Here is an 18,001-nt window from a genome sequence, read left to right as displayed (position 1 = left end):
CTCCTAATGAGGCAAACTTTTACACAAGTACTAAGTAACTTAGGGCCACTGACTTACTCACTGAGAAATGAGAAGCAACGGAAAAACCTCACACCCTTCCACCAGGACGACTAGCCATCTACCTTGCATCTGTGCCCCTCATCCGGCCTTCCTTCCTCCTAACTGCGATGAGCTACCCTGGCTCCAGTCATCAGTTCAGCTCCCCCACGGTCCGTCCCTGTCACCTACTGGCAGATGTCACACCAATAGTTCTCCCCTCTCTTGCATTAACTTTTCCTTTTGATTGAATCATCTTCATCAAACAAGCTCACTACAATCTTCTCCCATCTTAAAAAATCCAAAACAAAACTATTTCCCCTTCCAGTCCCCCTGGTTCTGCTCCCCTCTACAGCAAAACCCCTCAAGAGTTCCTATTGTCTCCAGTGCCTTCTCTCCTGTTCTCTCACAAACCCACTCCAATTAGGCCTTGCTCCACTCCTCCCCATCAGGGCTCTCACAGGGTTGCCAGTGGCTTCCACGTTCCCAGTCTAGTGATCAAATCTCAGTGAGTGTCATTTGATACAACTGATCTTTCACTTCTTTTTTGAAACACCTTCATCATGTGGCTTCCGGGACCGCACACTCCCTCCCCCTCCTCCTGCCATTGGTGTCAGTCTCCTGGGCTCTCCCTAGCCTCCCTGTGTCGGAACACTGGAACACCACAGGGCTCAGGCCTCAGTCCCCATCCTTGGTGCGGCCTCCTCAATTCATCCTTCTAAATATAACCTAAAAGCTTCTCTAGCTGCATCACCAATCAAACCTTTCCAACTGAACTTCAGGCTTTTAAATTCCATTTTTTTAAATTGACTCAGATGCTTACTCAACCACCTAAATAACTCCACTTGGCTGTCTAGTCACTCCAAACCTGGCAAATCTAAATCATAATCCTGCCCTGTCCCCAAAACCTATTCCTCTCCACACCATAATACAACTCCATCCTCCTAGCTGCTTGGGCCAAAAACTCTGGACACATTCCTCTCTACCCTGTCTGTCTCAACTGATATCTAGTCCATAGGAAATCCAGTTGACTCTACTTTCAAGACATATCCAGAATCCAAGCACTTCTTACTATCTTCATTGCTGCCACATTGGTCCAAATCACCACCACCTCTTATCTGTTTATTACAGGAGCCTCCTAGTCAGGATAGCCTTCTATCCTTGTCCTCAGACAGTCTACTCTCAAGGCAGCAGGCCAGAGAAATACATTTAAAACCCAAGAGAGAACATGTTCTACTCTTCTCAGAACCTTCCAGGGCTTCCCATCTCATTCATGAGTAAAAGCCAGTCATTCCATACAATCTGCCTCCAAGGAGACTCATCGCTTTGCCTGAACATGCTTCTGCCTCAGGGCCTTTGTGCTTGCCATTGTCTCTGCCAGGAATGCAGCTTCACCTTCTCAGGAAAGTATTTTCTGGCCATCCCATTGCAGACCACTTCCCTCCCCATCTGCACTCCCCGATTCCTTTCTCCACTTGGTTTTTGCAGGTATCGTGCCAACAATTCTCCTCTCTCTTAATTAACATTTCTGCATTAATTATTACTATCTAATATAATACACATTTTTTTTATGGGTTGTCTCCCCGATCAGAACATAGGCAGGGATTTTGTCTATTTTATTTGCTGCTGTAGCCCCAGCACTAGTACAGTGCCAAATATGTAGTAAATATTCAGTGAATATCTGTTGAATGAACAACTTTTATAGGAAAACCCAAAAAAGCTGACCATGGTTTCTCTGGCAGATCCAGAGCACATTCCCCTCATGTTCAAATAGACAAAAATCCCTATTTCTTTTGGGTTAAAACAGAAAACAAGTATAAATCAACATGTATGCACACACACAGAAATAAATGAGCTTACAGAGACCAGTTTCATATTCTAAGATACTGAAAAACCCTCTTAGCTGGCTTTTGGCATGGCTGCTAAGCTTGGGGAGAGGGATCATTGTCTCTCAGAGCTCACCTCCCAGATCATCCTGAATGAGGGTCCCCACAACGCCTCTCCCCATTCCTACAACCCCTTCTCAGTTAACCTCTATAGCAGCCTTAGGGCAAGCCTTAGAAGGTACTTTTCTTTCTGGCTTATCAGATACAGTATCTGAAATGGCTTTCCCATGTTCTTGGCATATAGACACTTCTCTAGTCTGGGATTCTCAAAAGTCCTCCCCCAACCTTGGCGCCATCTAATTCAGTAGGCGTCTCCTTCAGCCTTTCCCAAGGTCACTGTCTTTGAGCCTCTAGAAGGCCCAGCAGTGCCCAGATCCATCTGTCTTTGCACTTGTAAGTTCACGAAAGGCTTCTTTATCACCCAGGTCTTTAAGCTACCTCTCAACTTTCTCCAAGTATCATCTTAAGTTGGCAGCTGGGCACAGTCTCACCAGCAGTCACGAGGCCTCGGTGGCAAATAATAATATCCCTTTCCTAGAATTCTATCTCTGCATGTCTACCTGATCACTTCTGAGCCTCTCTGAACTCTTCCTTTTTAAAAAACTCTTGGGGCTGGGCACGATGGCTCACGCTTATAAATCCCAACACTTTGTGAGGCCAAGGTGGGCTGATTGCCTGAGTCCAGGAGTTCGAGACCAGCCTGGCCAATATGATGGCATTCTGACTCTACTAAAAATACAAAAAAATTAGCTGGGTGTGGTGGTGCACACCTGTAGTCTCAGCTACTCGGAAGGCTGGGTTGGGAGGATTGCCTGAGTCCAGCGAGGTCAAGGCTGCAATGAGTACTGCTACACTCCAGCCTGGGCAATCAGAGTAAGACTCTGTCAAAAAATAAAATAAAATAAAGAGAACTCTTGGGTTTGTGTGACAGCAAAGCTAGATTCCCTAGGTCCAATTGACAGGTTTTCGGCACTTTTGTTTGGAAAAAAAAAATGGCCTTTTTCCTACCTATCACTAATCTCTCTGGAGCCTTGTAGAATCTAAACATTTCCATTTCATGATTTTTACTGTTTTTATACCTTTGTTCTAAAGGGACATACATAATCACACTGCCAGTAAGAGGGCAGCCAGGCCATCAGCCGACAAGACATATCAGGAGAATGAGGCCCAGGTCAGATTTCTTACTCCCCTGAGCAAAGAGGAAGAACAGAACAACTCCAAAACCTCAGTGCTGCTGAATGGGGCATCCATACCAGAGGCCAAACATTCCACTCCTTGGCTATGATTCACTTGGATAAGGATCCTCTCGTTAACTTGACATCACAAAGCTTTATCAAGACCACAGAAGATTGTGGTCACCAGCATATCCTGAAGAGAAGGGCTCCTGATTCTGCAAGGACAAAGGAGTTATTTGAATTAGGAAGGCTTAGGTTCAGTGACATCCTACCCTCTGGGTCTGAAATGTTTATGATCATTTGCAACACACACACACCTAAAACAACCTCAGTACAAATGAACGTCCTTTTCAAAATGAAGAAACCACAGTGACATTGATATCACCAAGCAAAGCAAACAGAGCTCTTGGGTAAAGAGGCATTACTGGGTGCTTCCTTACTCTTCAAATCACTAACCAGTGTGCCCCTTTCAAATTATTGCAAAGTTTATTTGTATTTCTATACTCCCAGGCTTAGAAAGCATGCTTCTCTCAAAGGCATTTCTTATTCTGTATCTGAAATGGCTTTTCAAAAAAGTAAGCTTCAGATTGTATGACATGCAAAATATACTAGCCGATTGGGAAATAAACATGCAAGCAGATACCCACGGCTCCATGTCACGTGTTTTTGCCCTTTGCACTTGTGTTTAGTGGTACTTCCTTCCATTCCCCCTAATTCAGAACAGTCTTCTTTACCATTTAATTGGTTTTAGAGGCTTAGTTTTCTAAACAGTCTTTTTGCCAATTTAGGATGAGATGAAGCAATAGAGGAAGCCAAGACTGGAATCTGGCATGCGGCTGAACTGGGGAAGGTCTGCAGCCTGTGAACAGTCTTCTACACACACACCAACCTCAGAATCCGTACGCTGGTTGGAGATCATCTTGCTTGTTTATCTAAACAGAAAAGCCAGACAGCAGTAGATTTGATAGTGGTTATCACACCCTGTTATTAGGTTGACAGGGACCCACACTGGTTGAGAGGCCCATCTACCTGCCGCAATTCAGGGCTAATTAAAAATTAGCTTTTAACTTAGTTCCAAGAGATCAGTGTTTGCCAATCTACATGCCAGTTTAACAAACAAGCCCGTGAAGGAAACTACTTCCATACTTTGCCCACATAAATTTCCAACCTTAGGCAGTTTTGTCATCAATAATCCACAGGCTCCTTCCTAAAAAATATTAATGCCAAGCAAAAAACGGAGAAAAATAAATAGTCTTCAACCCTGCCCTGAGTGTTGTGCAAGTTATCCAGCCTCCTAGGAATGGAGGTATGGGGTTGCTTTCAAGGTCATAGAGGTCTAAGAAACCAGACAGGTGGTATTCCTTAGCAGAAAGCCCATCCTGTAACTGCATCACTCACCCTCCATGGGTATCCTGCCCACAGTCACTACCCCATCATGTCTGCGCACCCATCTGTCCACTCATCTCTGAACACTGAGACCTCACTGGGATTTATCTAGGGCTTAGCAGCTACAAAGGGCTGCTAAGTAGCAGGCATGGCTCTTTTGAGATGCACTTTCCAACTGGAGAATGGAATGAAGAAAGGAAGAATGTACATTTAAACATGATGAAAACCAAACCTAAAAGAAGAAAGCACACCCATGGCACAGGCCAGGCAGCAGGGAAGATGTGGATTTAGGATGCGGCAGCCACTACCCCTCTTACAGCCTTGGTCCCCTTGTCTAGTTAACAAACACAGAGTGCTTACTCTGGGCCAGGACTATTCTAATGTGTGAGGATCCTAGCTTCACCACTGAAGGCACGAAGGCCTAGGGAGGTCAGGAATCCTGCACAAAGTCATGGCTAGTAAATGGCAGAACAGGATTTGATCCCGTCTGGCTCTAGGCTGTGCTCTTAGCCACTGCATTATAGTCTGCCTTCTGGGTAAAGGAGGAAAGCTAGTCTGACCCAAACACGGAAGACTAAGAACAGATTCTTGGAGCACACTTATGGAAACTGACGTAATAGATCTGCGCTGAGCTGAGAATCACACTTTTATAAAAGGTTGCCCAAGTAGTTACCCTGAAGACCAGCCAGGTTTCAGAACCCCTAAGCTTCCTTCCACATAAAAAGTTATTTGACTCCAGAGTTGTACCCAACCCCAGAAAGAGAAGATGGGCACTGGGGGCTGAGGCTACGTCCACTTCCTACTGCTGCAGTATTTAATCTTTACCATCCTCCCAGGAGGCCCGCGGGGGTGCTAGGCAGATCCCCAGATCCCATGCTTTGGCTCCTAGGCTCACCCCTGGAGCGGGTAAGCAGCCTTCCCACCATCCTACCGAAAGAGTTAAATATATCCAAGATTCCCTTACTATCCTGGAAGAAATAAACTCCGCTATCAATTCCTAAGTGACTTCACACAGGTACTGCACTTGCATTTGACCCCCACACCCCTGTCAAGTTGCTTCCAGGATCTCTATTCCACAGCCATCCTTCTCTATCCAGTCTCATAACAACCAACCACCTCAGCAAGTCCTGAGTACCCATGGCAGTGCAGGTCAGCCTGTATTTCTGGGGTGAAATTCCAAAGTCCACCTTTAGGGCAAAAGCCAAGTGTAATTTAAAATCACTCATGAAAATCACTTAGCTGGGACCCTGGCCTTTGAAAAATCAAAAACCAAGAATTAACTTCTTGTACGTCTCTTTGCTAAGCTTATAGCTTCACCTTCCCTGGAGGCAGAGGACACCAACGCCTGAGCAAGGAAGGGTAAAGGGTCAAAGAAAGGGATGAGTTGTTTTTGTAGGTTAAATTGAGTGTATAATATCAGACTCTATTGTATTTGCAAGACATACGCTAGGTGCTAGCAGGCAAAGAAATGAATGTAAGACCCCTGCCCTCACATAACCCATAATCTAGTTGGGAGAGATTAGGTCATCTGAAGATGGTGGTTAACAGTTAAGCACAAACCATCAGAATTGTCAGACACAATGTATTACAGACATCCAAAGGAGTTAAGAAATTGCTTTAGTGCAGGATGGGGAAATTTTAAACTGGTTCTTAAGCTATGATTATATTCTTTCTTAAAATGGGCTGACTTAGCACTAATCACTGTTTCAGGCACAACTGGCCCTGTCATCTAAGCATACAACAGTTTTTTCTGTTTTGTCTCACTGTCCCTCTTGAAAATACCAAACAATTCACTGTCCATACTTATGCCTTACTGTCCATAGTAACATGCTGAGCCAAGGTCTTCAGGGAACCATGCGCCATAATTCTGGTACTATTTGGTTATGAAAGCTTAAATTAAATCTCAATATATTGTTATGCTAAAAGTCTATATAAGTGAAAACACAGAATAACCACTTCTTTTTTAATAAAGGAATCCTTTTATATAAGCATTTAACCCAACTTCTCCCAACAAATTACTTATGCCATATAAACACTTTGACCCTTTTTTTCCCTACCCTGTCATTACTTGGATGGTCTCACACCAGCCTGTGATAAAATTAAACTTGCCTATTTCTGCTTTCTTGCAGAGTCCTAAGATTTCTTGTAAGTCTCGCTGCCCGTTTTGGCTTTTTCTCTACTCTTAGCATTCAAGGTGACCCAGCAATCCCTAGAAGATGGCCCTGGGCCACATGGCACTCCAACTGAGTGAACAAATGCAAGGAAGCAAGTGCGTAGGTACACACCCTGAATACAGCTCTGATCCCTGGCTAGCTAGAGCCACACTTGACTGGGCTTTTTCAGAAGGGAATGGGGTGGGGGCAGGCAAAGAAGGAAGGAACTTGATCCAAGGCCAGCTGGAATGGAGTCAATAGTAAGAGTCTAGGCACCAATATTTAAATAGATAGGCCTGACCTATGCATATGGGAAGCAGTTCGATAAATCAACACAATACAGTAAAATTCCAAATACTTTCAAAATTCAGATGCTTGCCCTTTTCTTCTGGTCTGAAAATCATTTCTGGCTTTTCCATTTAAAGAAGGCAATGAGCATGGGTCAGAGATATCAAATTCAAATCCACATTCTTTTCAGATTCTGCTCAAGATGAATTTTCAGCTTCAGTTTCTTCATCTGTAGAGAGAGACAGTTGGACTAGATGATCTCTAGTTCAGAAAATATGACTTTAAGAGATGGAACGTGACAAGTCTGAGAAAAGAACAAACCCAGTAAGAGTCAGAACAGAACAGAACAGTGGGCCTGGAGCACTTCTGGAAGATAGTGGTGATCAGAGAGAGAGAGAGAGAGAGAGAGAGAGAGAGAGAGAGAGAGAGAGACCCCATCAAAGAAGAAAATGAGGGTTGGCAGAAATCCAAAATTACTTCATGAGACTCTCTCTCTAATAGATCTCCTTCTTCTAGGTTCTTCCTTGTGGTCATATATAGATCTCTCTCTTCCCAGAAGAGCTAAGAGTGATGAGTCACAGGATGGATATATCCACGGTCATCATCACATATCCACCTCTGGAAATGACTTAATTTTAACTACCTGAGAGAAATTAAAGAGTCCAAGGTGCTCAGACCCTGACCTTGGTCACTCGGCTGACCATTGAGTAATCTTTTGGAGTCTGAAACATTTGTAATATACAGCCTGAAAATCTGAAGTTTTATGGTATCTAGTCCAATTTTATAGTCTCCAAAGCTTTTAGAACACCTGACGTGTTTTGGGGCTCTCTGACACAACATTATTCTGTCATAAAGTCATAACTAGAATTTAAGATGTGACTGAATAAAGGCACTATAGAAAATTTAAATCACAAAAATTTATGATAGGTCTTTTATGAAAACGCAAATATGTATCTGTTAGTCCCATGCATCTTTGATATTTTAGTTCTCCTGCCTCCAAGTCCCCTGTTCATTAAACCAACTTTTGTTTTAAGTCTAATTAAGACCTACTAAAGTTGCTTTGAACATAGGTTTCATAAACATGACTGAGTTTAAAATATCATTACCCAAACAACAATAACCTTTGGCTTTACTCTCCCTCAGGCATTCTTAGAATCACAGAATGTTTAAGACACCTCGTACAGTACCTGACACACAGTAAGTACACAATTACTGCTTTTTAAATTATTAACAGCTACCATTTAGTCAGCAAGTCTCCATGCCAGGTAGGCATGAAGCACTTTGCATATTATCTCTGAACCCTCACAATAACTCCAGTAAGCAGTAATATCTCCATTTTACAGAAAGAAATTAAAGCTCACAGTAAATTAACAGCTGCTAATAAAAGGCCAACAAGGAATCTCAGCTTAGGTTTCTCTCCCACCAGGTCCCTGAAAGACCCCCCACTGAGTTTTTCCATAGAGTTTAGGAAGCTGGTCCAGAAGTTTTCTCAATCTTCCTGGCTCTGCTATTTATACCCACATTCTTTACTGTCAAAAGTGACAACTGACCTGTGTGCTGTGGCCTGTGTGTGCTGGTTCTCCTGGGAGGACCAATGCTATTCCTGAAGCTGGAACACTTTACAAAAGCATAGGGGTGGGCAGCACGTGACATAAACCACAGCCCCCCTAAAGTGTGGCCACTGCCTTTGGACTCTAGGAAACATACAGTTTCCTTACACAGGGCCTCTCCCCTTTGTCAGCTGCTAAGAAGAGCATTTCTAGAAGGCATCAGACCCCACTGCAGGCTTATCTTTACCTCGGAGGAGTTTCCATCAGCTCTAATACCAGAGAAGCCCAGCAGCAGTAAAAGTTTTAGCAAGCATGCTGCTAACCTTCATGACACAGATTCCTGGCAAAGTCACGTTTTGCAAATCTCCACCACCAGGATATTCATGTCCCAGTACTTTCCCTTTACACTTTTTGCTTGAACAAGCATTTCAAGGAAGACACCGGTTTCAGTGGGCCTCTGGTGCAGAGACAGAATGCCCAGGAGAATGAATTCCCTCTGCTGGCCCACAATCATTTCTGCACTAACAAGCTCAAATTCTACACACTAAGTATTCCGAGACAATAAACGTCATCCATTAACTGAGTTAACAGGAACCTTTCATTTCAGATTTACAGCTTAACAACAATTATTTCTGAGAGAAAGCAGAGTATAAGCAGCTGGCCAGGCATGCGGCCCTAGACCACCCTCCTGGAGCCTCCCCACCCCCAGCTAATTTCTGTGCTTCACCTAGCAGGTGTTATCAGAAAAAAAAAAATCTGACTAAAATTCAGGGACTGCAACATTCACTAATTCCAAAGTTGTTAACCGCTGAAATCAAGAGGTTTCCTCCAGTTCTAAAATCCCATTCGCCTCTCCTAAACACAAAATATCTTCCCTGTGGCTGCACTTTGCTTTCTCTGGTCTGTTGGTCCTGGAAGGTCCTCAGTTCAACTAAAGGCCTGGGTGGGGAGGGGAGACCTTTTGTTGCTGGAGCCTATTTTTCTGTAGCACTGATCAAGAATGCAGCCCCATAGCGATTAAGGCGACTAAGCGCCAAAATACCCTCTCCGGCTTAAATAGCTCGATCATGTGGGAACCAAACACTGTTTAAGAAATAAAAGGAGAAGCCAGGAGTGCAGGTCTCCACTTTCTCCTGGGAGGTTTACCGCTATGGTTGGTGTGTGTGTGTCGAGGGGCGGGGGTGTCCCTTTCAAACCTTGTTTGCAAAGTCCAGGCTCAGATCGGACATTTTGCTTTAACCCTTCAGCTGTACCCGCCCAACGCTGGAGCCCCGCGGGTCTCCGGCACGGCCGAGCACTTTGGGGGCTGGGCACATCACTCAGAAAGACTTGTTTTCTCAGCTGATCTAGTCCAGCGAACAGGTGCTTGGTTAATTCCATTTTTTCTTTCTTTCTTTTAAGGCGTGTAAAAGTATCTTCTAAAGAGCGCCCGCCTTGCTGGGAAAGTCATGCAGGACACATGGAAAGTGGCTTTCCAACTTGTGCGGGGCGCGCGAGTCTGCTGGGGGCACGGGGTGTACCGTGAGTTTGGCAAAGGCCTGTACCACCATGAAACTACGCATGCAAACCACAGCAGTGCTGCGGTGACCCTGCACCCACCCCCGCCCCAAACACACACGTGAAGCTCAGCAAAGCGTGCCACCTGCCGGGGTTCCAGCAAACATGCCCGGAGGGAAGGACTGGTGGAAAGCACTTTGTTTAAAACTGAAAAAAAGTAAACTCTCCCCGGGGCCAGCCCAGCCCTCGGGTTCTCCTCTTTCCCAAGCTGAATGAGGGGAGGCGCCGCGCGGGGCGGGTCCGGGCGGGGAGCGGCGCGCGCTGGGCGCTGGGCGCTGGGTGCGCCTCGGCCGGCCAGGGCGCGACCCACGGGCCAACTCCTCCCCGGGGCCGGCGGGAACAGGGCGCGCCCTCGCCTGTCCTCGGGCGCACGCCGGCGTCCCGGTGGGGGTGGGAAGGGTCGGGGAACTCACAGCCTCTTGTCCTCGGGCTGCAGTTGCCAGTGCATGGCCAGCGAGAAGCCGAAGAGACTCCCGGGGTCCCCATATTTCCGGATCACGTTGTCCTCACGAGTGTCCAAGTTGAAGGCTGCGCCAAGCCGGGGCAGGAGCCCCGCCAACAGGTAGAGCAGGCACAGCTGCCCCGCGGCGGCCATGGGCGGAAGCACGGGGAGGCGAGCGGGGACTTGCAGCGGCCGCTCTGCGCTCCCAGCTGGGTCCGAGGCTGCCGCGCTGCTGCCGCCGCGGCCACCTTCGCCTCCTCTCGCCGCTGCGCCCGGCCCCACCCCCGGGACGGGTCGCGCTCTCCGTCCGGCCGCTCCCCCTCGCAGGCAGCTAGCGACTGCTGAATGAGCCCGTTGTTCTCTGGAGACTCTCAGGCGTTTTATCAAGTGACGAGGACGCCGGCCCCGCCCCTCCCCACCCTCTGGCCCCTCCTCGCGCGCCCGCGGCCCGGCGTACCGCCCGCACCTTCCCCGCCTGCTCTAGCCTCTCCAGCCGCCCCGTACCTGCCCGGAAGCCACAACGTGGTAGACCCGGAGGCGAGCTCACGGCGGAGCAGCCCCACTCCCACGCCCCCTCTGGAGAGAACTGTGGTTGCAGAGCAGCGCAGGGCGAGGGAAAATTCACTACCTAGTATGACGAAAAGTGCAGGTGATGCACCGGGCCTCATTGCCTGAGCAGCCTGTTCTTGCAGATGTGGGCCCACGTGCTAATGCATACTTCATTCATTCATCTCTACAGGTGTTTGTGGAGTGCTTAAGGCGTGCTTTGGGCCTTAAAATACAAACACCTGTAGAGGGACTACAGTTTGTGGACTACAGCTATGTAGGCTGTTCGGGGTCCTCAAAGACCTAAGCCTTAAAATGATCACAGCACACAACTTGATAGTGCTGTATAAAATGTACACAATCCAGCCATTACCTCAATTCATCCTAACAGCCCAATGAGGTGGGCGTTTCTTTTTGCAGATCAGAAAACCGAAGCTCAGCCTTGCCCCCACATCACTTAGGATTTTGCCCAGGTGACCAGGAGAGCTTATGGGAGAAGTCACGTCAGTCAAGGATGGGTTGTTTAACGTGGCGCCAGGAGCTCAGGCGAAGATGCTGTTCTTTCCTAGCCCTGAACTTTCAGAACTAGTTGTGGGGAGAACTGCTGGGCCGAGACAGCTCCGAGTTCTGTGTGGGTGGCATGAAAGCTCCTGACTCCAGGACATCGGCGGGGCTCCATGTGAGGTGTTGGCCCTAGAGGTAACCTTATCCTGCAGGGGTTCTTAACCCGAGGAGAGAGAATTAATTCAAGAGTATTGTGAACTTGAATGGGAAAAAAATTACATTTTAATGTTCACTAACCTCTGACATTTAGCATGTTTTGCCATTATGAACGTTGACAACTACAGTAGCAGTAGAATAAGTATGACTTTCATCACTAAAAACCATAGGTTTTTATATCATATCACAGTTGTTGCAAATACCTCAAGTTACAAGTTATTAATCAGCCAGATATTGTATGTCAATAATGAATCATATATATTGCTCTAGCATAGATTTTTTAAAAGATTTTAATTGTATTTCAATATGATTGGCTTTTTTTGTAACCCCCTGTGTTCTTTTACGCATTTTAAAAACCTTATTCTGAGAAGGGGCCCAAGGTTTTCAACAGCCTGCCAAAGGAGTCCCAAGGCATGAAAAGGTTAGGACGAGCTGGCCCAAAGCCTTCTGGAATGCCCTGGGGATCCCTCTTTGGAATCTGACATTCCTCATCGCAAATACAAGCAGGGTGCAGCCCCAGGGAAGACAGGAGTTGTGTGTGCATAGGGGTAGGAGGTGTCCTCTTCTTCACCTCAAGGAGTATTAAAGGGAACAGCATGTGCCACTCAGAAAAGCTGTGTGAACATCATCAAGGGTCCCCACAGGTGGTAGCAGCTGCCACATAAGTCCCTCAGCATATTAGGGGTGTGAACCACTTCCTGGCCAATCAGTTACTCCAGTCAATTATAGTCGAAAGTGGGACGCAGTGGGTTTAAATTCAGTAGATAATCTTGAAGAGCACACAGTTTTCAACAAATACATCTTGATAAGGTTGGGAAACTATTGGAGACAGTCATCTAATAAACTAGAAAGTATTTGCAACGTGATTTTTCATACAAAATAGTTGCAAGTTAGCATTTTCGCTTCCTGTGAAATATGTACTATTCCAGAGTGATGGGGTCCACACTATTATAGCCATAGCATCATGAACCTCACTGCAGGGTGTACTCAACCAGGAGCCACTAATGTGGCTGTAATTGTTGCTGAAATATTCTGAATTGGTTGATAAAAGCTGCTGCCCTGGGCCGGGCACCGTGGCTCATGCCTGTAATCCCAGCACTTTGGGAGGCTGTGGCGGGTGGGTCACCTGAGGTCAGGAGTTCAAGACCAATCTGACCAACACAGCAAAACCATCTCTACAAAAATACAAAAATTAGCCGGGCATGATGGTAGGTGTCTGTAATCCCAGCTACTCAGGAGGCTGAGGCAGGAGAATTGTCTGAACTCAGGAGGCGGAGGTTACAGTGAGTACAGATCATGCCATTGCTCTCCAGCCTGGGCAACAGAGTGAGACTCCATCTCAAAGATAAAAAAGCTGCTACCCTTAGCTCCTCAAGGGCAACCATCCCTGCCCTGCTTATTTTCCTAGAACTAAGCAACTTCCTCACAACCTAGCAAATGAAAGTTTAAGCCCTTAAGCCCTGGCACAGCAGGGTATACCTTCTGCTTGGGTATGCCCATGTCATACAAGCTGTTAACTATTCTGAATGTCACTCCTTGCTTCTAACAGTACTTCTGTGGCCCATTCATTCCATCCTTCCCAAGATGTGTTTAGTGAATGATGTATGAATGGCCAGAGTTATCTCCTTCATCCCAAATGCAGATTGCGCTCAAATTGAAATTCTAAATAATATTAAATTTAAATATAACAACGACATGTATAGCACTACTCTAGCAAATGATGCTTGTGTGGGAAGAGGTTGGGATAAAGAAAAACAAGGCTGGGAGTCTTGTTCTGGAATATGTCAAGTGCCCATCACAAATGGAAAACGTATTGGCCCCACGCTCCTACCTGCCACCTATCTCCTACCTACTTGAAGTTGAGTCAAAGTCTCACTCCTGCCACAGATGCCAAAGATGCTTGAAGGTGAGTCAAACCCTCACTCTTGATATAATTTATTTGAAGATTGTCAGTGCTTTCTGACTATAACAATCAAGTTTTGGCCAGGTGCAGTGACTCATGCCTATAATCCTAACACTTTGGGAGGCCAAGGTGGATGGATCACTTGAGGTTAGGAGTTCGAGACCAGCCTGGCCAAAATGGTGAGACCTCTGTCTCTACTAAAAATACAAAAATTACCAGGTCTGGTGGCAGGTGCCTGTAATCCCAGCTACTCAGGAGGCTGAGGCTCGAGAATCATTTGAACCGGGGAGATGGAGGTTGCAGTAAGCCGAGATTGTGCCACTGCACTCCAGACTGAGTGACAGCAAGACTCAAAAAAAAAAAAAAAAAAATGAAGTTTTGTGACTCAGTCATTATTTCCATGGTAAAACAGAGTTGGGTGTTTTACAAAAGTGTCTTACAAAAAGGAGGTGTAGAGGCCATTCTGGATCCACTGAGGACATGTCAATCTCTGGGGCCAAAGGAATAAAAGAATTGAGAGCCCTAAAATTTATGAAGTAAAAACCTGGGAGGGAGTGCATAGTTTTAATGAAGAAAACAAAAATCTGGGACAGGAAGATACTTGTCTGGAAGCAAAGGGAGAGAGATAGCTTGGTGATAATGGTGTACTGAGTATATAGGGCATGGGGCATGTGTGTGTGTGCATGCAGACATTCCTACGAAAACAAGACACACAGGGTGCAAGAACGGCCCTACAAATCCAGTTAACTGGCAAAACTGTGTCTTGTTTAAAAAGAAAAGGGGGGCTGATTAGAAAACAAAATAACACATCACAGAAGAAAATTCTATAAACTGAAAATTGTTAACTAAAAGCAGTGAAAGCTATGAACAGAGGCATTTACTCAGATGAGAGCTTTTGGATTCTTATGTTTTACAAGTACACTTTCAAAATAAAATTATTTGTTCTATATACCACCCTCTGTAGGGGAGCTTTCAAAACAATTTAAGAATATTGGTACTCGTGTAGAAGTCTGAAGAATCCATGTCATGCCTAATACATTTTTCATTCCCTGAGACTTACTTTAATCATTTTGTTATCAGGTTCTCTATTATATTGACTTCATCGTCACCAACAACAGAGAATATATTTGCTGTTTGCATGCAACATAGAAACTAGTTATTAGACCGGGTGTCGTGGCTCATGCCTGTAATCCCAGCACTTCTGGAGGCTGAGGCAGGTGGATCACCTGAGGTCAGGAGTTCGAGACCAGCCTGCCCAACTTGGCAAAACCTCATCTCTACTAAAAATAAATACAAAATTAGCTAAGGGTGGTAGCAGGTGCCTGTAATCCCAGCTACTCAAGAGGCTGAGGCAGGAGAATCGCCTGAACCTGGAAGGTGGAGTTTGCAGTGAGCCGAGATCACGCCACTGCACTCCAGCCTGGACAACAGAGTGAGACTCCATCTCAAGAAACTAGTTATTGAAAACATCTCTTTATTCTCCTTCTGTGGTTACATTATCCAGACAGTTTTACATATTTCCTGGAGCCCTTTAATGTGAGGCCATACATGAGAGTGGTTAGCACATGGTCTCTAGAACCCAAGTTCCTTGTTTCCCATCCTGCCTCTGCTCCATGCTAGCCACATGGCCATTTAATCTCTCCACATCTCAGTTTTCCCAGCTGCAAAATGGGAATAATGACATGTCATCTACCCCTCAGTAGTTGCCTTTTCTTAAGGATTAGTAGAGTTAATGTTATCTATCTATCTATCTATCTATCTATTTATTTATTTATTTTTGTTTATAAAGATAGGGTTTCACCATGTTGGTCAGGCTGGTCTTGAATTCCCGACCTCAGGTGATCCGCCTGCCTTGGCCTCCAAAGTGCTTGGATTACAGGTGTGAGCCACCATGCCCAGCCAATGTTATCTAAAGCACTTAGAATGTTGCATCAAAACCAGAGCTTCCACCTCCATACAGGTTTTCAAGATATGGCTTTTATGAGCTATGTATTGACCACAATATACTTATAGTTTTGTGAACTAAACATAATAAACTGTTCCGACTAGGGATTCTATTCAATGGCACATTTTTTGTTCTAGAAAAAGAAATAGAGTTTTCCCATACTGTTTTTTTATTTGTCTTTTTATATTAATGTTCACTTCTACACTGAACCTTAACGCTTTTGTGTTAAAAAAAAAAAAAAAAGGTGACATTTTCTTCACTCAAAGTCAAAGCCCATTTAATAGGGGTAGACCTGCCTTTGGTTGGGATTAGGAGACTCCATATTGCCAGCTGTTCCTTATTTTAACACCCAGATCTATTTTGAAGTAAATTGCATTTGAATGTTTCTAATTCACTTACAATGAGCTCATTAAAATGTAGAGTATTTCACGTTTCCATTTTAGGTGGGCAAACTTTTTTCAAGTTTGTTTTGAGGGAAGTTTTCTAAGCCAGGAAGCCACATTTTCCCAGCCAGAAATAAACTCCAGCCTTAAATGAATCAAGTTAAATCTAAAACTGAGCTCACAAGGCTGGGTTGAAATCTCCACCTGGGGATTTGGTTTTCCATCCCCATCTTCATCAGAGACAAACGTGAAGCTACGTGCATCTCATGCCACACACAATGCAGTCTTGAAAGACAAACATGGAGGAGATGTTTTAAAATTAAGTTCCTTTTTTAAAGAGAAAATTTCATTGCTTTCTATAAAAATATTTTCTGTGAAAAAAAAAAAAAAGGCTGATTTTGAGTTAGGACTTAAGCCAGCAGTCTGTGGAGCATATCAGATGAGATCAAGGCAAACACTCACAGAAGGCAGCTTAGCCTTACCCTCTTCCTGCCTGAGGGCCTGGAGCAAGTTACCCAACTTCTTTAGGACTCAATTTTCTTTCTTTTTCTTTTTCTTTTTTTTTTTTTTGATACAGAGTCTTGCTCTGTTGCCCAGGCTGGAGTGCAGTGGCATGATCTCGGCTCACTGCAACCTCCACCTCCCGGGTTCAAGCGATTCTCCTGCCTCAGCCTCCTGAGTAGCTGGGATTACAGGTGCCTGCCACCATGCCCTGCTAATTTTTGTATTTTTAGTAGAGACGGGGTTTTGCTATGTTGGTCAGGCTGGTCTCGAACTCCTGAACTTGTGATCCGCCCACCTCAGCCTCCCAAAGTGCTGGGATTACAGGCGTGAGCCACTGCAGCCAGCCTAGGACTTGGTTTTCTAAACTGTGAAATGACCAGAATTCTTACCTCATCAGGCTGTTATTAGGATTAAATGAGATTATACAAGTGAGGTATGTAGCACAACGTCTACTATTAATTGTGTGCTGAAATAAAATGGTAGCTGTGAAAATGAAGGTGAAGAAAGCATACTAGAAAATAAAATAAGGACTTCAAGTAATAGGCATTAAATATAGGGAGAGGGAATATGCAAATGAGGTCACTTGTGCCCCATATTCGCTGCCTTTAAATGGTCAGGATAAACCATTTCTCACTGTTATAGCTTGGCAAATAGAGTCGTCCCTTGGTATACATGAGAGATTGGTTCCAGGACCCCTGCACATAACCAAAATCCATGCATACTCAAATTCTGAAGTTGGCCCTGAAAATCCACATACAGAAAAAGTCAGACCTCCACATTCGCCGGGTTCACATCCCACAAATACTCTATTTTCGAACTGAGAGTTTGTTTGAAAAAATCCACGTGTAAGTGGGCCCCTGCAGTTTAAAGCCATGTTGTTAGAGGGCCAACTATAATCTCTGTCATCTGATAGTTTCCTGGTGCCAAGGTCTGCGTAGAAACAAGTTTATGCTTCACTCTGGGTCTGAACCATTTTTGTCTTTTGCCAGGATGTGAAGAAGTAACATTGGGTCCCAAACTCTATGTCCACCGGAACTTGAGAAGAGACAAACAGTTCAGAGGATGAGCCAGCTAGGAGACCTGGGGAGAGAAAGGGAAAAAGCAGAGGGACATTACTGAACACGTCCTTATCACAACCTGCTCAGCCAAGGAGAAAATTAGGGCTATGAGCTATCTAAAATCACAGCCAACTTATCATTATTTTGTTTGGAGCTTTATCTTCTTGAATACATCTTGCTGCTAATATTAAAGCAGCTTATACTACTTAAAATAAGTTGATAGGATTATTATGAGAACATGTCACTTGACAGGGAAATCAAACCTTGATCTTTAAAACTTCTTCAACATTTTTAAATCTGGAAAGCAAGTCACTGCCACATGAAAAGTTAAGCAGTCACTGTATTTAACAGGTACCTTCTTATGGCACATTCACAAAACATTTGAAGGCAATGCAATAAATTCTGCCCTGTGAACATACTACTCTATAGAACAAATAACAAAGAAAGGAGGAAAAGAACGTAGAAATCT

At 44.9% G+C, this 18,001-nt stretch overlaps 1 protein-coding gene across 2 annotated transcripts in view; it reads right to left on the bottom strand.

The window, feature by feature from the left end:
• Positions 1 to 10,626, bottom strand: part of ITGA6 (integrin subunit alpha 6) — a 79,096-nt gene extending 68,470 nt beyond the window's left edge. For both annotated transcript variants that reach the window (XM_012462373.3, XM_012462374.3), the window contains exon 1: positions 10,445 to 10,626. In XM_012462373.3, coding sequence (XP_012317796.2) covers positions 10,445 to 10,626 — 182 coding nt within the window. The remainder of the gene's footprint in view (positions 1 to 10,444) is intronic.
• Between the last annotated feature and the right edge of the window lie 7,375 nt (positions 10,627 to 18,001).

The sequence above is a fragment of the Aotus nancymaae genome, unplaced genomic scaffold (genome assembly GCF_030222135.1).
Source record: "Aotus nancymaae isolate 86718 unplaced genomic scaffold, 86718_ANA_hifiasm-v0.15.2.pri h1tg000008l, whole genome shotgun sequence".
Classification (NCBI taxonomy): Eukaryota; Metazoa; Chordata; class Mammalia; order Primates; family Aotidae; genus Aotus; species Aotus nancymaae.
The sequence above is the reverse complement of the archived record's forward strand: the minus strand, read 5'-3'. Positions and strand labels throughout refer to the sequence as shown.